We start from the raw sequence: 23504 nt of genomic DNA on the forward strand, positions 1-23504 counted from the left end.
GGATCTATAAGTTAGGTATCATCTCGGCATTTTCCTCGTATGAATGACGAATACCCAGGAAAACCTCACATAAGATGACTGGTCTGAAAACGCTGTTACACCTTTCCGACCTAGTGATTCCTCCGTGAACCGAAGCCGGGACCACTCGCTCAGAAGGCGAGAGCGTTAGCGACTACGCCACGCGAAGCCACGTGTACCAGGGTTCGAAACAAGGAAGGTGAATATATTTTCCTGGTGAGGAGAAAGTGTTTCTTTGGTGACACGCGGATGTTATTGTTGAGAGGGAGAAATCCCTCTCGCACTCTGTTGATTCGAACACTGTTTCATACCAAGGAACAGAGATCATTTTACATACTGACAAAAATATATGTATCGATTACTATAGAGAAATCACAGTCTCCTTCCTCTCTGTCATTAGAATTGTAATTGTTGCGTTATAAGGTTCCATTTTTAAACCAAGAAACAAAATCTACAGCACTAAATAAAAGAGTACAAGTGAGTACGTCATCACAAGATGAAGGTCCGTGTCCCTTGGTACAATCATAGCCCCATTTTGTTTCGGGATCATTTTTTCTGTATCATGCAAAAGTTATTATACTTTCTTAATACAGCTTTAAGTTTCATATTATGATCTTACTGAATTTCATGTGTTGATTATCGTGTCCCCTTAGAATCGAACGTATTAGTCTTACTACCTGGAGCAAGATCAGATAAGATCAGAGATGCTGCTCGCGAAAGGGGGCGGAGCTGACTCGAGTTGGAAGAAACACTTGCTTCACAGGTATGAAGAAAAAGAACAACAGTGTCCCCCTGAGATCATATTTACCCAAAATGTCTTATTGAAACACATATATCACAATGGAGGTAAGAAGAAAGTGGTGTAAAACTATATTCGGTGAAGGGAAAGAAAAAATCTTGTAGATATTCCCAGAAAAGTTAATATTAACGATTTCCATGATTCACGAAGGTAAAATAGTGCTACTGACTTTTATTGAGTAGCTAGAATTGACATTTCGCTGTTTAAAATATACTAATAATTATTTATTTTATTTTCTAGAATCGCTGATAAAAGAGTAAATTTCCCACAGAATTTTCTCGTCACATTTTTGGCTGTTTTTGCGAGTTGGAGTATTAGCAATGAGCCACATTTTAAAATAATGTTATTGCACTCAGCTGCTTGAAAACGAAAGAGAGAAATTATATCTGGAGTAGTCGAAATGAATAGCTGTGAATGGAAAGTTTCACTATCTAGAAGGACTGCACTTTTATCCCAATAACAATCATACATCGTGATATGGGAACATTTGACGATTCTACAATGTTACAATATGAAAAGAGATCTTTAGCTTAATATGGGATCCGAATCACATGAACTGCTAGCGAGAACCAAAGCTAGGCCTCCCGCACGGAACGGGTGTATGCTTGCATATAACTACAAAGAAGCTCTATGGACCCTTTCCTTTCACATATAGCACATGTAGTCTATAAGACACTTTCACAAAAGCACCTAAAACCACCTTTCACAAACTTTCTCAATACACTTTATTTTGTTAATCGTATTAGCTTTACAGGCAGATATTATATATATTACATCATCTATATATATTACATAGATATATATTATATATCTATGTAATATATATTATATATATTACATATACACCATCTATTTAATGTGTATTTCAAAGGACTTTGTAAAATATGTTTCATATTTAGCCTAATAACATTATGTATTCTCCTTTGTACTAACATGTAATTGGAGAACAATGTGGTAGAGAGAATCAAATTCTTAACTGGCTTAGTTAAATTATTAAAGAACAACCAATTATCTGAATTGCATTACTAGTCAAAAGTAATACTCTGTGTTAGATTTTTTGTCAATTTACTTCAGATCCCATAGGAAAATCAACCGCTTGGTAAGATATGAAAAATTTCATTAGCAGTAAATGGTTTTGCGGATCGTAATATGCAGTTAAATACTCTGAGCAATCTAGAGCAGTAATATTCCATCTTTATTTTCCGTGTATCCCCATCGACGCCTTTCCATTTAACTATGCTTAATTCAAAGATAAATTATAACAAAAAATATAGAATGTACTACTTACTATGTAATTAAATAACTCAGGTTTACGATAAACAGGAAGTTCATACCCTACATTTAATATAACAATGGTACAAACTTTTGCTTACCACTCAGAAGACACCGCATGCCCTAAGGCTACGCATACAATATGTTCAATATCATTGATCTGGACGAAAATCTCTAACTTTTAAAGGGTTGCATGCATACAGCGAAACGTTGTTTTACTGAAACATCTAAAATTAAAAATCGTTCGCAATATTGTTACCCAGTCAGGTGTATAATAGTCCTCTTTACGGTGCTGAATTAAAATTTATATGTATATTTAAGGGTGCATTTGTAAAGTCCGTGAACTATATTTTTTTTAAATATAGACAATTACGTCTATGAATACTTCATATTGAAATTACTTAAATATGAAAATACACGTGACTATCGCTTGTTCTTAGAATAAAATATGACAAAGTGAAACATTCAGAAAAGATGTTGGAAGTGTTTGCCATCCACTGCTAGACGCAAGTTAATACTACAGCACATGTTGAAGGCCACTTTGTCCAGTGTTTTGACCGGAATATTCATTACTCTTGCTATATTCTCCTCCACGTCATGGATTGTCTCTGGATTATTTTGTGCATTACGTTATTAAGATAGACCCACAAATAAAAGTCTGTAGGGGTTAAGTTTGGCGAGTGAAGCTACCACACGGTTTGCGATATAAATTCTCGAGCATCCATCGGGCGCGTTTTCAACTACACATCTAGCCATTATTCTTGCTGTCTAGTGAGCATTCGTCGTAGTTCATTGTCGTGTAGTGTTGATTTCCATTTATTACAGCACAAACAAATAATTACAAGCAAAAGTTTCTGAATACATTACATTGTTGCTTAGAAATGAAATTTTAGTCAGAGAATGGGGACTTTAGAAACGCTCTGTATATAGAACATTTTTTTTATATACCTGATGTTTTCCGTTGGATCGTGGACAAGCCAACTCTCCTTCTACATTTTTCACCTTAAACTTATGATCCATAGATGAGATGCTCATTGGATAAGTATGCTGAAAACATTCTTCACCATTGCATTCATCTACCCAATCATCAGCATTTGTATATCCTTCTTCTAAGGTCCAATTAGCTACTCTGGGCATTCGATGATTCGGTGCATATGTTAGCCTGAAAATTAATGTTTGACTCAATTTAATTAAAATATAGAATAAATAATAATGATATCATCTGAAAACAGAAGATACGGACCAATTGCCTCTATTGACCTTTAAAATAGTTGTCATCCTCCACAACACACTTTGGGCGACATTTGAAAAGCTTATGGAAACTGACGAGAAAGGATTCTTTAGAAATAGATAGCAAAACCGCTGTCACACATTGTTAAATGACCTATATGACAACAAATGTATTGTAATTACCAAGGATCTTATAAAATAGAGGATCTGCCCTTACAACAAAATCTTGAAGCCATACGTCACAGTTTCGCCACCTCTACTCTGCCCAGTCCGCCCAATAGGATCGCAATGTTTTGAGCCAACAATCATGGCGGAAACGAAAGTAGCCAATCAGACGATGACAGAAACGAGAGTAGCCAATCAGACGTGCCAATGCTCGGTTGCTTTTTGGCTTCATCGATTTAATAGGATGAAAATACATATGGGCAGATCCTCTATAACATCCTTGGTAATTACAACCTGTTCTTGGGACAGTGAATCGTTCGCAAAAAAACGGCAACTCGATATTTCTTTGCGTTTTAGTTCCGATACTTGTCGACAGATTGGTGGACTAATGAACTAAGCCATTTTATAAGTCCCACGACACTTATGCATAGCATAGTTTGGAGTTCTAAAATGAAGTAAGCTCTTAAGTGTACATGTACTGATGAGTTATTAAGGCCGGAAATACAAGTAACATTTTTTATCTGAATATGTTTTTTAAAAGTTTATTTCATATAAATTATCAATTATTAGAATATGACAGTTTTTCGTTTTCTTTAATTTACAGTCAAATATGTACTATGTTTGTAGTAGATACCTAAAATCTTACTTCTAATACATACACTATTATTATTATTACTATCAGTTGTTGTTATAGTAGAAGTAACAGTAGTAGCAGTAATAATAATAATAACTATAAGTAGTCGAATTTACATGTAATATCGTATTTTCATAATACTCTTACAAAAAATACTCAAAATACAGCTACTTCAAATAACACATTAGAAAATAACGAAGTGAAATGAATTGACTCTCAAGAAAATGAAATATTGGACAGTATAAGTAAAATTCCTTGGAATGAGCTGGCTCTCATTGAAATTATTTTAATCTTAATCTTCTAAATCGTATCTCCTGTGATTCAAAGTGGACTATCAGCCCACTCAGTAATCTCATATTAGTCACAATACAAGTTACTTATGAACCAGAAATCTACTTTGCTTGACAATATGTCTCATTAATCTTAATATTGTTAACTTTGAAGTAACTCCACATCAATAATCTATACATTAAAAGGTAAGGTTTATGTGTTTGTCTCCAAAGAAAAGTTTATATGTTTGTCTCCAAACCTTTCGACAATGAGATCTCAAAACCCGCAAGTGCTACAAACGTGCCGTTTTCACTGGTCGATTCCAAATTTTCTGTAGATGGTTGACTTCTAATTGAATATTTTAAAAACATGGCCGTTCTTTCTTTACTACATTTTTAGGAGTACACTGGAAGTGCTGATTTAAAAAAAAAACATCATATCCTACGAGTTATATATCCCAACACCACGTGGTTGTATACAGGGTCGCATATCCCTCAGGCGTTTGTTTCATTGTTAATGAAAAACGAAGGATAACATTTCTCCAGTTTAAGATGAATTAATATTGTTTGGAGTGTTTTGCCCAATGAACACCATATATCACTGACATTATAATTAGTTCTGTATCTAGTGTATTTGCTTATTACATACTGCATGCTAGAAGAAAGAAAACACTGATCGTGCATGCATTAGAAACTCCAACCGGAAGTAGTCTCATATCGGTGCGAGATATTGAAGAAAATAATCAAAAAATCTCCCCTTTATGACACTCCCTGCCGAATTTAATCAAGAGGTTCTTCACTTTCATCTGTAAAAGGATATGTACAGACGCTGTGAAAAATAATAAGGAGATTCATCCTCAAATGTGAATGATGCGTTGTGTAGAGAGCGCAGGTTCAGCTAGTATAGTTAAAAATAATATACTTACGTATTGTTGGTAAACATATCCTCAGGTGCTAACATGTTAAATGTAGTGCAATATCCAAGCGGTGTTAGGACGACTTTAAAAAAATCAGTTTCATCAACTGATTTATACAAAAACAGCTGGAAGAAGACAGTTTTAATTTTAAAAAGTAGGTAAAATAATAATAGGATCAAATTATATTGCCTTCTGATTAAAACCATAATATTTTGAGAATACGAAAATGATTCTAAACGTATACGCTATTTGCCAAAATATTTCTAGACTTATAGCGCATTTGAAAAACATAAATTTAATATTCCACATAATAATTAATTACATTTATGAAACGCAAAGAGTTTAATCAACCGATTGATTTATTACTTATATATCAGATACATTTTACCATTCCATCTTTATCTTATAATTTATGGTCATCAAAATCTTTTTGTGGTGGACAAACACCGTGTGGGTGGATTTTCTCGGGGTTCTCCCGTTTCCTCCCACTTTCGTCATTCCACAATTTCATTCATCTCTCATCATCACCGTCTCCTTTAGCCTAACCGGCATAATCGTGGGACGTAAAACTCAACAATTTCATTTCATTTCATTTTATCAAAATCTTAAAAAAACACATTTAATTAAATGTATATTTCACGAAATAATTACCTATAAATTAACTAGCAGAAGTTCCTATTCCTCGTGAGAAGAAAAAACTTTTCTGAACACTACACCAATACGGTACTAGTACAAGATGTGCTGGGCACGTGCCTTTTAGGTTTGATTGATTGATTTTTTAGTTTAGCGTCCCTTTCAGTAACGAGGCTATATGAGACGTGGACCTACTGATTAACGTGGAATCCGAACCACATGAGCTCCCGCCGGGAATCGGACCCGGGTCTCCCACGCCAAAGGCGCGTACGCTAACCACCTAGCCACTAGGGAGCTCATGTGCCTTTTAGGTATCCCAGCTACTTTTTAGGTACCCGACACTTGGTACGTATGGTATTCATGTGCTAAATATTCAGTACGTATGGTATTCAGGTGCTTGTTATACCCAATTAATATTTGCGACTATGTACCACAAATGTAGCGTTTATATACTGTCTCAGTTTCGCACTGTGATAATCATTTGTTTTTATGTCGTCACTTGGGACATATATCTTTCATGTTCGAGGTACTTCCTTCAGGTGCATACCTTTTCAGATACTTAAGACACATAATTCATATTTGCAGCGACGCACGAACGACAGTTAGCTGTTTGCGTTTGCTCATGCGCAGTTACATTCAACGGTTTCTCGCTCTTTCTGCTCCACTTTCTGTAATTCTTGTACACAATCGCTTAGAAAAAAGAAGCAACAAATGCATCAAATTTGGGAGATGAATTTAGAAGAAAGAAATGACATAACTGATGAATAAAAACTAAGATGACTCTTTCATACATATTTGAATAGTTAATTATTTACGTAGTTAGGGATAAAGAATTGTATTTTTAGATGCCAACTGTCGTCAATCATTTGAAAGTAAATATGGAAGAACCATGAAATAAAATAAAGAGACGCGAGTCATTTTGTTATAAAATGACATGGCGAGTGGATTTTATCTGATCCCAAAATGTTATCGTCGAATATACAGGGTTACAAGAGCATTCTGATTAGCCAAATTAAAAAGACCCCAAGGATTTATCCCTCTACAAGCCACGTTTTCTTCATCGTTTCTGTGGCCAAGTCGGAAGAGCACGTGCCTAGTAATCAAAGGGTTAGTGGTTTCCGCTCACCCCACAACACTGTTTTTTTAATATATTTATTAATTACTTTTTTGAGTGTTTTTAGACTCACCTTAATGTAAACAAATTACGCATAAAGGCGATTTAACATATTTTGGAGGAGTAATTTTTGCTTACGTTATGGGGAAAACACACCTACAACATACTAGGTATGTATCAGCATGTGCCTGGGGGGAAGGGGGGACATAGACTGTGAATATCACTAGCCATCCATGTGATTTCTCTCTCAGAGGTACATAAGGCCTGAGGGAACGTTATAGGCATATGCCTGCTATGTAATTGTGCTGTTCAGGTACAATTACATATGTGATTGGTCGTGGCACACATTCTCCATTATTGGCCAAATTCAGCCGGGCCAAATGATTGCAGATGGCGTAGGGGTAATAACCTGACTCTTTATCCACTTATGTGGTGTAGTCGCTAACACTCTCGCCTTTGGTGCTAGCGGTTCAGAGTTTAATTCCCGGTGGGGACACGGTCGAAAAAGTGTAACAGCCATCTTGAGTAAGGTTTTTCCTGGGTTTTCCTCATTCACACCAGACAAATGCCGGATAGTACCTAACATATAAGATCCCAGGCCGCTTCCTTCCTTCCCTTTCCCCGGATTGTGTGCTCGCCGAGAGACATCATCCCTCAAAACGTGAAAGGCTAAATGGCCTTAGATGCCGAAAGCCCAGAAATCTAAATCCTAATCTTTATCCGCTTCTTTCTTTCCTTTTCTTGGCCACATACAAAGAAACATAGACACATATGTCTAACTATTTTAAATAACGAAGTATAAACATAAAATGTTATGTCTCTAAACTGCAGGAATTGAGAGATATTGAGGTTTTATTATAATTTCAAACACTACTTCTTTATCTTCTGATCTCGCGCCGAGTACGCTTTGTGGTGGACAAACACAGCGTGCGTGGGTTTTCTAGGAGTTCTCCCGTTTCCTCACACTTTCATCATTCTACCATTTCAATTATTTCTCATCACCACCGTTTTCTTTAGCCTCGCCGGCACAAACGTGGGACGTAATACTTAAAGATTTCATTCGTAAAGATTTATTTATCCTTCCTTCTACGACAAATGTGAAAAAAAAAAACATATTGTATAACCATTTTAAATGAAAAGTCAAAATGTGAAATTTTATATCCATAATTGTAAGGGATTCCAAGATGTGGACACCTTATTAGAGTCCCCTTCCTATTGCACTCAAAATCTTGTAACTTCATTCCTTGGTGATATATTATGTATGGAAAGCTTTGTACCGCACAAGTTTCTAGCTTAAGTATCTTGCTCTACTCGTTAATCAATCAGTCAATCGGTGCTTACAAAATGGACCATTTATCTTGAAACGACCTGTAACATTTAAACTAATAAATATCAAAACACTCAGATTTATTATTCAGTGTCACAAGCTCAGCCTGTTAAGCTTGCAGAATTGATGGAGCTACATTCCTCTGTAAATACCTTCTCACCTAACATTCTCTTTGATAACTTACTTTTTTCCCTGCTGAATGTCTTTTATAAAGCTTTGATTTGTTTTATGTAATTAATGTTTTGTTTTGGCTTTTTTCACACTTCCAATATGTCTTATATTTCACTTTTTTTATATTTGACATTTTTTTTACAGAAAGATAAACAGCAAATTCTTAACAGTTAGTTATAAAAGAAAAACTTCTAATAATTTTCCAGGAGGTAATGTACCTAAAATGGAAGCCATATTTCCTCGCTGAATTGCTATGCTGATACGTTGTATCAGAAAAGTAGTAGCCCGCTTGTCACCAGTAAGGTGTGCAATACGTTGGCCTACTTCTTTGATGAAATTGAGTCCTCCGAGGCCCCAAATGCCGCTCGATTCAATGGCTACGGGCACGAACATGTATCTATCGAGCAGATCTTTATATTTTCTTCTTTTCTCGCATTCTCTGCGAGCTGCAATAGCTCCTTCTCGAGATGAAGAAAGAGTGAGATTAGATGACGCGAAAGTGTCAGAGCAGATGAAATCCCAGAGAAGAATCCTTCCCCTTTTCCATGGTACCAGCGTCATGCCATCTGGTCTTTTGCCATCAGATCTGTTACATCCTGCAGGTTCACCAACAGATGGAACTTCCGCCGATGTGAGTGCTCTCCAGATAATGTCATTCACGTTCGAATGCCTCACATGTCTTCCGGAGCTACTTATACAAGACAGACTGTGTAGACCATTCTGCTTGACTGATGCACCACATTTAGAGCAGTTGTTTGATTCACAGATGTCTACTCCTAGGCGAAGTGCAACTGCAATACGAAAACTTTCGTTTGGAAGGTGCAGTCCTATGGTGTGTGAAGGAAATGCCTGTAGCCAAGCACCTGAAATTGGTGATGAGGAGGCGAGAAGTCTATCCTTATCCTCTTGACTGTCTGCTTCTTGTAATAACACTGATTGATATAATTTGATGATTGGCTTGTCCCAAATTGATTTAGAACTTCTGCCCGTTATTTCAGGAGGGCTTAAACCAACTAGGGTAGACCAGTCAGATACGCAGTCTTGGACATCAGATTCTATGTGAGGCTCATTCAGTTGGTTGAGGAGTATCTCAATGGTATGCCGGGAGCCATAGAACGACGCTAAAAGTGAAGGATACGCCAAATCGACAGCCCGACTAATACCAAGACCTCCAAAATCAACTGGAAGGGGGCCATGTATCCATGCGTTGCTATTTAGGTTTGTATTAATTATTCGCCAAAATATTGATGCCTTTATTATATAAATCATCTGACATGAAAACTAAGTGTATTTTATCTAATATTCAATTTAATTAGTTTATTACATAGTTAATATATGACTTAGATAGATGTCGTCATCCATCTTACCTCTAAATAATCAGTAATTTGGAAAACTATGATGTATTTAACCATGTTTTACACTATTACAGTATCACAAACATCACCAACAGCCAAATTATAAAGACCTCTACAGCTGTAATATCGCAAGTGACACTAACGTTAATATGTCCCTCGAAAATACCTTATTGTCCTCCCCTAGGACAAAGGTAACGACAAATTTCTCATAAATAGGAATAGAAAAAAATCATTATATCATTTACACTATTTTTGATATACCAAACCACTCTGCAGATGTGATAAACACTGGCAGAGTCTGCAACAGTGCTTAAACTTATATAATTACAAGAACTTACTATAATATAAACTTATAGAAGAACTTACATACAAGAACTTATTGCATGTAATATAACTATAAAAAGTAATTGTGAAAACTTATTGTAATTACAACTACAGAAAATAATTGATGTAATGTTATAGAAAGAGATGATGGTAGCAATCATTTTAATAATTTCTCAAAAGTAGTCTACTTCATTTTAAGTAGTGTAGCAATCTGTGTACTACTTTTGTGTATCTCTGGAGAGCATGAGATATCAAATTGCAGTAAACGACATTATGATCTTTATGCGTAATTAAAAGTATCAATATGAATGGATGTCATATTTATCTGAGCAGTTTTTCAAAGGAAAGACATTACTAAAAAGTTAAAATTGAAGACCTGAATTGCAGAACATCCCAATTCCGCCGGAGTACTTTTGTGATTTTAGAAGAAAGACAAGAAGATTATATTTGGTATCCTATTCTGTTTAGCTGAAATTATTTTGTATTTTCCATTAAAAGGTTTGTGATTTTGATGTGCGTATTATGCAAGTGAATATGCCTTAAAACATAGATGGTAACATGAAAAACAAACAAAAAAAAAAAAACGCGAAATACGAAAAAAAAAGAGTGGACTTGGGATATTATGGAATTCAGGTCTTCAATTTTAATTCTTTGCAATTTTCTTTTCTTTTATGGCAAATCTGTCACATCTCGATCATAATACTACAGTTAATACTAACAAGATACTTTGAACTACATTGATCTATTCATCTCAACGGTGCTATTGTTGTAGACGCCTCTAAAGCTTATTTGATTCAACCGAACAAAGTATTGCAATATAAAGGTTACAGCAGTGGATACAACCTTTAGTGACTCACATGTACGAGAACTCATGATACGAGATGACCAACGGCTGAACTAGCTTCTTCCTACGTTTCAGGTTATTGCTTAAAGTACATAATTCCGCATTCGTATTAAACAATAAGGGAATGGCATAAAAGCTAGAGAAGAAATAACAGTATTCTTCTATGGGATAAGTTTTGCTGTTTGCAGAGATTGCAAATGTAAGTATCAAGACTCATCTCAATCACATACATATATCAAAACATAATTCGCTAGCGGATAGAGTATTTAGCTACCTCCCAATTTAGTTATAAGTAATAAGAATAAGTAATACAAATAAATCATGTGAAATAACCAGCTTAAATAGAAATAAAATCGGACAAAGTCAAACATTTATTGTTGATAGTCTGTGTTTACAATTTGATCAAAATATATCATTGCCTTTATAAGACATAAATACATTGGCAAAATATATCATTGCTTTTATTAGACACAGACACATCGGCTAAATATATCATTGCCTTTATCAGACACAGAGGGCCGCGGTGGCTCAGTGGTAGAGCGTTCACCTCTAGTACATGGGGTCCCGGGTTTAAACCCTGCTCCCACCAAGTAAACTTTGTGATGGACAAACACCGTGTGCGTGGGTTTTCTCGGGGTTCTCCCGTTTCCTCCCACTTTCTTCATTCCACAATTTCATTCATTTCTCATAATCATCGTCTCCTTTAGCCTAACTGCCATAAACGTGGGACGTAGAACTAAAAGATTTCATTTCATTTTTTATCAGACACAGAGACATTGGCAAAATATGTCATTGCCTTTATTAGACACAGACACTCGGCTAAACATATCATTGCCGTTATCAAACACAGAGACATGGGCAACATATGTCATTGCCTTTATCAGACACAAAAACATCGGCAAAATATATCATTGCCTTTATCAGACACAGAGACGTGGGTAAAATATGTCATTGCCTTTATCAGACATAAAAGCATCGGCAAAATATATCATTGCCTTTATCAAACACAGAGACGTGGGCAAAATATGTCATTGCCTTTATCAGACACAAAAACATCGGCAAAATATATCATTGCCTTTATCAAACACAGAGACGTGGGCAAAATATGTCATTGCCTTTATTAAACACAGACACATCGGCTAATATGTATCGTAGCCAGGATGTGTGTTTGGGGAGCCAAGTGCTGTTATAGGTACATATAGAAAAATTACAAACAAAAAATATATAAACATAAAAATATATTTAAAAAACTGCAAATATCAAAGTACCAAAGTACATTGTCGGACCTCTTTCGGGGGGCGGCCCTGGGCTCCCCTTCCCTACGCCACTGTATATCATTGCCTTTATCAGACACAGAGACATGGACAAAATATGTCCTTGCTTTTATGAGACACACACACATCGGCTAAATATATCATTGCCTTCGCACAGACAAAATAAGTGTTTGCTTTGGTGAGATTTGTGTGTGTGTGTGTGTGTGTGTGTGTGTGTGTGTGTGTGTGTGTGTGTGTGTGTGTGTGTGTGTGTGTGTTTTGTGTGGGACCTTGAATAAAAAGTTGAGAAAAAGACTTATAAAATGCTTCGTGTGGAGTGTTGTACTGTATGGGGCGGAAACGTGGACATTACGTAAAGGTGACGAAAATCGATTAGAAGCCTTCGAAATGTGGGTGTGGAGAAGAATGGAAAGAATCAGTTGGGTCGAGCGGAAAACGAATGAGGGAGTGTTAGAAATGGTGGGTGAGAAAAGAACACTTTTAGATATTATTAGGAAGAGGAAAAGAAACTGGTTGGGACATTGCCTAAGAAGAGATTGTATCATGAGAGACGTGCTAGAGGGTATGGTGGCGGGAAAGAGAGGGAGGGGGCGAAGGAGACTACAATTAATGAATGATATAAAAACAGAAAGATCATACGCGAAGACGAAGAAGATAGCGGAGGACCGTGGAGCATGGAAGCTTCTCAGCTGCGGCAAGTGACCTGCCAATAAAGGCAGAATATCTATGATGATGATAATGATTGGTGAGATTTTATAACTCATTAAGTTTTGCGTATTTCCAAAGCTGGAATTATCATCATTGACGTAATCAATAAATAAACAAAATGTATAGAGTGAAACGAGAAACGCAGCTTGTAGATGCTGATTGTTATGTCGAAGCTTTTTCGGCCTACTGTGCCCTATAACCTACTGTAAACAGGGGTAAAAGTGGATCTGAAAAGGTAGGGGGACGGTAGGAAGCGTAGCGGCATGCCGTCACCCCGTCCCCTGCCTACAGTTGCCCATTGTAATTTTGTATAAACTGCGGGGATGCTGTACATACTGTTTTGGAGGTGAGGGGACGACATGCCCCTGCATTCCCCCGCACTTGTACCCCTGACTGTAAATAAATAAATACATTTGTAAACAAACAGATTTATTCATTCATTTTGTCGACCAAGGATCCTGAAATTTCATACCATGCCTTTAACGCAATTATTCAAGGACTTTCTTACGCATAATATTTATTCAAGAGTTAATCTATGCTCAAAGCTCATTTTCCTCTTACATAATGGCACACTGCTCTAGTGGTGCTCTCTTTGAGCAAACTATTGAACTAACAGGTTCGATGACTAGCTAGTCTTGTGATCAATCAGATGTTAAAAGGATAGCAAGATCATCTTTACTGTTTGTAGCAGAGTTAATTCTGTTCTAACAACAAAGTGTGATATTAGGAATATGTCTTGCTATAAACTTACTTGTAACATCTCAGATGTCACTATTTTAAACTGGATTAATTATACAAAACTGATTAGCCAATAACACCAAAAAGATAAAGATAAGTACAGATGGTGATCAGAAAAATGGAAACACCTGTAGTTGGCAACACGTCAGATGTATGGGTTGGCAGTGGTGTCGTGGCGCCCGCAGCGCCGGAGCGCAGTGGAACAGCAGTGTCCAGTGGCTGCAGCAGACGGAGGTAGTGTAAAATGGGAGACCTTTCAGATTTTCAAAGAGGGCAAATTGTTGATGCGCGGTTATGTGGAGTGAGTGTGACGGCAGTGGCTACTGTGTTAGATGTGTCACGTGGGACAGTGTCGAAGGTGATGACGGCCTACACAACACACGGGAAAACCACATCGCGGAAGCGGAACAGTGGGCGGAAGAAAATCATGAATGACAGGTCACGCTGGGTATTAAAGCGCATTGTCACGCAGAACCGTCGTGCCACTGCGGAGCAAGTGACGGAGGAACTCAATCAGCACCTCCCCCACCCTGTTTCGACAATCACAATCCGCCCATCCGTTTCGACAATTACATGACATGAACTTACGGGGTCGTGTTGCACGGGCCAAACCGCTCATCAGGGACCATAACGCTTTCGCACGCCGCAAATGGTGCCGCGACCATGCAACTTGGACCGTTGAGGACTGGAAACATGTGATATGGTCGAATGAGTCATCCTTCACCCTATTCCCAACCACGGGCCGTGTTTATGTGTGGAGAACACCCAAAGAAGCTCATGATCTGCAGTGTCTCCGCCCAACTGTGAAACATGGCGGCGGCTCGTTGATGCTGTGGGCCGCCATATCATGGTTTTCATTGGGTCCTGTGGTCACACTTAGCGGACGAATCACTGCCAACGATTATGTCGCAATTTTAGGAGACCAATTGCATCCTATGGTCCGGATGTCGTTCCCGGACAACGACGCCATCTTCCAGGATGATGATGCACCCATTCACACAGCTGGCGTTGTTGCAGCGTGGTTTGAGGAACATCGGGATTAAGTTCAACACCTCCCCTGGCCCGGCCAATTCCCAGATCTCAACATAATTGAACATGTGTGGTCCGTCTTGGAAACACGACTCCGGCGATGATTTCCACCTCCATCCTCTCTCACAGAACTGGCCGATGCCCTGCACGAGGAATGGTGTAAAATTCCACTTGCTACCATTCACGACCTCTATGCCTCCATCTCACGTCGCATCAAGGCTGTTCTGAAGGCGAAAGGTGGTCCGACACCATATTAATCTGGTAAGTTGCAATTTCGTTCAGGTGTTTCCATTTTTCTGATCACCATCTGTAACTCACACAGTAAATATGACCACAAGAAATAAATATGTAAAGCATAAAATTATTGAACAGAATAATCAACGGATATTCCTTAACCATTATATCTTTCTAAAAATATTAAGGATTTAAAAATATTAACCTACCTTTTCTAAGCCTTCTCGAATATTAATGTCTTCTGGCAAATCATATGAAAGACTGTATTCCTGACAAACTAAGCGCATAGTAGCTAAGAATGCAAAACTGGAAATAAAAAAAAACAACAAGTAGTATTTCATATCAAGAAAATTCTGCAAACTCAGAAAGTCTGAAACAAAAATCGCAATCTAATCAACGAATAAATTTTAAAAAATATTTCTCGAAACATGCGAATATGTTTGATTTACTACCGCAAATTCAAACGTGAGGTACAGTGAGTTTGTATGTTCCTTATTTGTGTATCCTTTTCTCCAGCAGGGTCTAAATTGAACTGGCTGGAACATGGATAAAACTGAGACGTTATTCAGAGAGATTTATCATGGTTGTCTTCGAGTCCAAATCTTACTCTAACAGATTAGTGAAACAATGTTGAGGGACAATCACTGTTCATTCGATAATGATCTGTTACGAATAACAGAACTCATGGAAAAACACTTTGACAAATGACATCCACAAGAAGATCCAAAGAAAACTAACGTCGGATAATTCGTCAAGGAATTCGTTTAATTGAACAACAATGAAAAGAGTGGGGCAATTAGAAATGACCAAAACTGAATAGTTTAAATCACTCATTTCGAAATACAGCTAGGAGATTCAACTTACAAGGAATGACAAAAATGTGTGAAATTTGGCATTATACTAAGCATAGTTTGGAGGGAAAGCGAGCATCCCCGATAGGGATACTTCAGTTGATTTCTTTGGGGGAGGGAACAAAATGTGATTGAGAGTTAAAATCTCTCTTATCCCCCCGGTAATTCGCACCCTGAACATACCCGACATAAATTCTGTGTTACCATGCTGATGAGTCATTCTTGAACAATGTAGTATTCAGTCACAAATTAACTTTTCACATTTCCGGCCGAGTCAACACACACAATTGTCGTATATGGGGCACAGAAAATCCACATGCGCACGTGGAGCTGGTTCGTGACAGCAACAAAGAAAACGTTTTGCGCTGTTTCCAGAGCAAAAGTGAATGAACCATTCTTCTTTGCTGAGAGCACCATCACCGGCATCGCCTATTCTAATATGCTTCAGAACTTTCTTGTTCCACAGTTAGATCAAGATGACAACGATGGCTGCTTTAGGGTGGCAACAAGATGGTGCCCCGCCAAACTACCTGATAGACGTAAGAGGCCTTCTTGGTCGTAAATGCTGGCTACTGTTTGGCAGGAAATCGACGTTCGTTGGGATGTGTCCCTGATGACTACAGGTACACACATTGAGCCATAATGGATTTGTTACAAAAAAAAATACTTGAACTGTTTTACAATATAATGATATATAAACCAAGTCTGTATGTAGTTCCAATAAAGAATTATAACTGATTGAAGTTGTAAACCTTATAAAGAATCACTCTGTATAATAATTATTGATAAAGCAATCGAAAAAACATAAGAAGCGTAGGAACTGAAGAGACCTCAGTTCGATTCTCAGTTGGATCTCATGTGGTTTGGATTCCACGTCAGCTGTAGGTCGACGTCTCATAAGCCTCGTTGCAGAAAGGGACGCTAAACTCAAAATCAAATTCAATCAATTTTGTTTTCTTGAAGAATCGTACAAGTATCGATATAGCATACGAGTTCAACCCAAGTTAACCGATCGGTATCAAACTTTGTCATGATGGTAAAAGTTGACTTATTACAAATATTATGTTGTACAGGTTTTCTGCCCCTGAGTTATGTGTGATCAAATTTTGTGTCAAATTTTCAAAAAGAACAATTCAAAAGATCTAGATCAAACTCGACATGATGATAGATCTTGATCCGTTAAATAGGTGTGAAATAATATTCAGAGCGAACGTTAGGTTTTGAGTTATGGATGAAGGGTGAAATTTTGAGTCACATTTTCGGAAATCTGATAGCGATTAAATATGGCTTGATGGTAAACATTGACCCCATCAATATGTGTGTGAGATAATATGTACTGCATAATGTTGTGTGGTAGACCTTAAGATCTTATATACTCTTAAGGGCGTGAAATATTATATTGTGCAGGTTTTGACTTGCGACTTTTGGGTGATCAAATGAGATATACAGGGTGTCCCATTTAAAACGCAAGTTGGAATCAGGTATAGGCTAACGTTTGAACGGAATGAGGTACACGTATGAATGATAGACCAATTTTTAGCTTGATCCATGTAGATATTTCTAAGCATGCAAACATTATTTAATGTTTTCATTGATTCTATGTGATAAACAGTACCTCAACAGATATGCTGTTGCACTTAAACACAGGCTGTGTTGCCAGTGCGTAGCGTTAACTTCAAAAATCACGTTTTCGCGATTACGCCATTAATGGCAGAATTCTGGACAAACTCATGTGAAAATGAACCGTTCTTCTTCGACTACGATAACTACCAATCCAACCCACAAATTCGCGCTGAAATTTGTGGGCTGCATGTCCAGACACGCGAGTGGCATGCGATTTACCATGTTTTGTAAATATTTTTCTACACTTTCACTTACATTTGGCAACACTGCATGTACACACGTGGCCTTCATTAGCTACTTTTATGTTTAAAAATATCTACATGGATCAAGCTAAAAAATGGTGTATCGTTTATACGTGTACCTCATTTCGTTTAAAAGTTAGGCTATACCTGATCCCAACTTGCGTTTTAAATGGGACACCCTGTATTTTCGAAAATTAATTCCAATGGAACTCATTTGATCGGGATCGGTTTTACACCTTTATCTATTATATAAGTGTAAAACATTATGGTGTGTATGCTGTTTGTGCCTACGTTATACACAATCAAATAAAATGTAATAATTTCTGTTTAAATAGCAATGAAAGGTCAATCTTGGACAGAAATAAAAAATCAGATGAGAGATAATGTCTTACCGTTATGCGTATTTCATTTGTATAATTACAATAAATCACAATATGGAAAATTAACCATAATTCTTGTGAAATTACCTCCTAATTTAACTATAACTAGCATAAATTAGAGCTACCCGCTTTGCTGGGTTAAATAAAAGAAAATAGTAGTATGTTTCGTTAGTCAGTCGCTATTAGTATACTAAAGCGCTTTTTGATATCGGTAATTTTCGATTAATTTTATATATATCTTCCTTCCATCCCTATGTTGCGGAGCACGGAATCGGAAGTGTCATTGTTCATCTCAGCGATCCTGAAAACTATGAATTCAACACTGATATTGGTCATTTCAATCATTTTTATATGTCTCCCTCCTCCCCACCCCCTAGTTGCGGGGCTGAATTTGGATTTAAACAGCATCAGAAGTATCACGGTTCATATCAGCGACCCGGAAAACAATGGATTCGACACTAATATCGGTTACTTTCGATCATTTTCGAATGTCTCACCCTTCCCCCACTTTTACGATACACTGTCACAGTGATATGAGAAAATCTCAGGTTTAAACATAATCTAGGTTGTAAATTTGATCGAGTTTCGTCCGGTGGTTCAGGAGTTATCAACTTTTATTTATTTTTATATATCTCCCCATCCTATCCCCCTCCCCTAAGTTATATCGTCAAATTGAATAGATAAAATACCATCCCAGGCCCGAATCTCATCTATGTTGAAAATTTGATGATTGAGATCGGTCGGGTGGCTCAAGAGCAATGAAGTCACAAGGACAGACACTTTCACTTTTTTTTTTACATATACTTCCCTCTCCCCTACGTTTACCGTCAAGGTTAAATGACAAAAATTATCACAGGCCCAAACGTCGGTCGAGATTGATTGGGTGGTTCAAAAGTTTTATTTATTTTATATACAGAGTGTTTAATAAGTAATGGTCATAAATTAAACCGTAGATAGTACACGCCAAAACTAACGAAAAAGTCTTAGTAAACATGTGTCCGCAGACGCTTCGTAACGGAGATAGGGGCTGTCGAAAGTGTGGGAAAATGAAGTTTAGAGACGAATATCTCAAAAAGTATGAATCGGACAGAGGGCGGTCGAATGAATGATTATCTCAGTCAGACCTCCTGTGCTATGCAGAAATGCATGGTTGATAACTCTGCAATCCGCGCGCAAGGGATTCCTCAAAGAAACGGAGGGATTCCCGGAAAATTGTTCAAGGAAAGGGGGCTCGAGATGAACATCGAGGGCGAGTCTATCCACCAGTAATTCATAAGTCGTGGTACCAGGTCGAAAGCTTGAAAAGATACAAAATGGCGGACAACGGTTACGTGCCTTGTGTGGTTGCATAACCAGCAGGAAATGAGACAGGCAATCGAAGAAAGGTGGTGGTGCATGTTGTGAACTACTTCAGAGTACATTGCTAAGACAAGTTATCAACCATGCATTTCTGCATAGCGCATGTCTGACTTCGATAGTCATTCATTAGACCCCCCCCCCCTGTCCGATTCATACTTTTTGAGATATTCATCTCTAAACTTCATTTTCCCACACTTTCAACAGCCCCTATCTCCGTTACGAAGCGTTTGCGGACCCATGTTTACTAAGACTTTTTTGTTAGTTTTGGCGTGTACTATCTACGGTTTAATTTATGACCATTACTTATTAAACACTCTATATAAATGTCCAGTGGAATAAACCGACCCTTGCAAGGCTTGTAACCCCCTTCGCTCGCTAACGCTCGCACAACTATGTTTCGTGACGTACGTAAATCAGGTCTTTTATCAATAAAGTTATGTGTGCAAAGTGGACGACTAATTACCACGTGACGTTACGTCATGACCGGAAGGTGCAACTTCAATGTGAATTTAACTATACCCCCAAGGAAAGGCAAGTAGGCGTATGCCTACCTTTCCCGCACCTGGTGCCTGCAGCACATCCCACATCTATAACTCCCCATTCCCCCTACAAACCCTGGCTTCGCGAGAGCCCCATTTCTTACTCTTCTGTTGGTTTATAACATCATTGTTAATAAGGGTTATCAGAAATCTCTAGGTAAATGGTGGGAAAAGCACAATTTATGCATTATTGCTATGCATTATCAATTTATGCAATATTACGTACAAAGGCAACTTAGTTTTAATGTCATCTTGTTTTAATGTTAAAAGTGTTATGATTTTTTTTTTTTTTTAAATAAAGAACTTTCCTTCGGCCAGGTTTGAAGCTACGCAAACATCGATTTTCATTTACAGCCCACTCGCTCGTACGCTTGGCTACGAGGACCGACACTCACTGGTGTTTGATTTGTGCTATATGTATGCTACGTGGCGAGAAACGGATAACTCCAATCAATCAGAACTGTGTATTTAGCACTTATGGCTAAGGTCAAGCCTGATTAATATATAATGCCTTCAGTTAAGAGATTTGTGCTTTTAAATACACTTTGAATTCTAAAAGTTTGTGTGTGACAGAATAAAACCTTGAGGCTCAGCTAAAACATACAATTAACTACATATTCAGGGCAGTGCAGATGAAGAGACTGAGAGTAGCACAGATGATTAGATTGTTATTCTTAAGTTTCTTTATTATTATTACAGTGCAGTGTTGCCAAAAATGCACACAAAAAGTCGCTAAATGTGTGGTGAAATGACTCCAATTCGGGGTTAAAAGTTATTCATAATGTTCCGTATTTCTCTCTGTCATATATATGTATATATGTATGTTCAGTTGCGTATTTAGGGGGGCTTCCGGGCTTAATCCCCCCGAAATCTTACTATAGTAAAGTATATGAAATATCTTGTAGAATTTTCACATTTTCAGGCAAACCTCCCCCGAAAGTTAGCAAAGCCCCTCCCGAAACAAAATCGTAAATACACAACTGTATATCTTCTATGATGTAGATCAATTACCTTGACAGTAATTTCCTTTTATATATGTATTTTACTTCAATGAAATCAATAATGTTTAGAAAAATCGCATGAAAGTTAAAAGTTTACAAAGAAAAATCTTACACCCACTTCACCATTTAAGCAAGATTTTAGAGATAATTGATAAATCTGTACTTTTTGTGCATCTGAAGGGAAGCTCTACAAACTGAATGAGGGTTAAAATTGTTCTCCGGGAGAAGGCAAGATACAGCTTATCAGAAATTAAAGCGGGATTTTGGAGATTTCATATGCTATATAGGCTGTATATTTGCTGAACTCACTGATCCTTGGGCTGATTCAATTAAGTAGGGGGGAAAAACATATAAAGACTGCTTGCAACTAGAGGTGCTTGATTTGTTCACAACACAAAATTCGCTAGATTTGTAAATAAGTCGCCAAACTGTGATTTAAAAATCACAAAAAAAAGTCGCTAATCGGAAATATTATTTTTGGTCGCTATTCTGGAAGTTGAATCCCCTAGATTTGGCGACTTTTCCCCTAAATTGGCAACACTGTTACAGTGTGTGATTGTGAAACATTACACTTTTGTAGTATTAACCTATTGTCAAAGAAAGTTCAATTTATGTTAACTACTTTTTTTTAATTTCAGTTTATTAGCATGAAAGATAACTATAGAGAAAATAAGGTATTTAGATTAATATTTCGTTCTGTTATTTGTTAAAAAATAAATTTATTATAGAACATACTAGGGTTGATCAAAAAAGAACGATCACAAATAAATAAAACATAATTACCTGTACTAATCCCCCAAATGTTGATGGTCTTTTTTCAAAATAGTCCCCATTACATGCAATGCGCTTGTCCCAATGTATTTACCAGTCATAAAGAACATGCTGGAAGCCATTTTTCGACAGATCCTTCAAAATCGCTTCCGCAGCTTTCACCATTGCCCCTGAAGATGTGAAACGCCGTCCCCAGAGGAGTTTCTTCAAAGTTGGAAAAAAATCACAAGGTTCTAAATCAGGGCTGTATGGAGGACGGGGTACACACGGAACGTTGATCTTTGCAAGATAGTCAACAGAATTTCTGTATTCTTCTTCGCGTGTCACTTCCGTGTTGCCGTATGCAAAACTGAAACTACGTGTGCTTGAACGGTTGCCATTCCTGACGTCATGGCCTTCAAACTTAATCTATATATTCGTCACTGCTTTCACTATGCAGGCGCGTTTCGTTTTCTGTGCCTTCTTTTGCATTCACCTCATAAACACTAATTATCAGTATATATTGATCAGCCTACGTAATTTGCATAATACAACATAAAACATATTTTGCCAAAAGTTACATTATTTTTAAACAATTAACAATATCAATATATATACATAAAATAAAAGCGCATGTACTTACTCTTCATCAGTGTTAGCACCTTCTGTACCATTTCTGTCCATGATATAGTATTTGCCATGCTTAAATGTAATATTTCTTTTCCATCTGTCGAGTTTGTAATCACTGCAATACGTAAGTGCAGGGAATGGAATATTTTCGGTAGACATGTTTGTATCCACTAGTATTACCCTTGATGTATCAAGTTTCTCCCACAAATTCAAAGCAAGTAAAACAGATGCAATAAAACTGAGGCATAAACACAGCATCCAAAATATCCTACAAGAAAGAGACACTTTTATTCAGGTTGATACAATTGAATAATTAAAAGTATTTCTAATTTACTGAAAATAAGTTGCAAAAACCTGATATGAAATTATTTTTGTAACTGATTTCTGAATTCTTTGTAAGAATATAGAGAAACTAGAAAGGATATCATGAAATATATTGAAAAGGAATTGTGTATACAAACAAAAGTTAAAGTATAATATAACAAACTCTCTAAGTGCGAGCGGTCCCGGGTTCGATTCCAGGTGGGGACACTCGGCCGAAAAAGTGTAACAGCTTTTTCAGGCTACCCATCTTAGTGAGATTTTTCCTGGGTTTCCCTCATTCACACCAGGCAAATGATGGGATGGTATGTACCTAACTTATAGGTCCCAGGCCACTTCTTTTCTTCCCGATTCTTTCTCATTCACTTTCATCAGAAAGTGTGCTCCCCGAGGGACGTCACCCTTATTATACGTGGCGGGCTAAACGGCCTTAGATGCCGACAGCCCAGAAATCTAATTCCTAATTCCCTAAACTTTTAAGTAATTCTATACTTTCAAAAGAACTTTTGAGAGAAAATGAAATAGAAGTAATCGTTGGAGTAAGACCATGATTTTATTTTGGAACTCTATTACTTGCTATTGTGTTTTGGAGTTGATGATTTCTACATTAAATAAAAGTTCTATATTAAATAAAAGTACAAGACTAAGAAAAATAATATACAAGAAACAATATTTTGTAGTGGCGTGACATTAATCCAACTTGATTTAGGTCAGACGATTATTCAGTTCTTAATGTAATAAATGATTGACTCT

The 23504-nt window shown here is 37.2% G+C and overlaps 1 protein-coding gene across 1 annotated transcript; it reads right to left on the reverse strand.

The window, feature by feature from the left end:
* Positions 1–1280: 1280 nt before the first annotated feature.
* On the reverse strand, positions 1281–21986 carry LOC145660764 (uncharacterized). Its single transcript, XM_081726171.1, has 5 exons — positions 21916–21986; positions 15265–15361; positions 5314–5429; positions 3038–3251; positions 1281–1313 (listed from the first exon to the last, which is right to left on the reverse strand). Exons 1-5 carry the CDS (start codon positions 21984–21986, stop codon positions 1281–1283), a joined length of 531 nt encoding a protein of 176 aa, XP_081582297.1.
* Between the last annotated feature and the right edge of the window lie 1518 nt (positions 21987–23504).

The sequence above is a fragment of the Thermobia domestica genome, chromosome 9 (genome assembly GCF_964235325.1).
Source record: "Thermobia domestica chromosome 9, izTheDome1.hap1.1, whole genome shotgun sequence".
NCBI lineage: Eukaryota > Metazoa > Arthropoda > Insecta > Zygentoma > Lepismatidae > Thermobia > Thermobia domestica.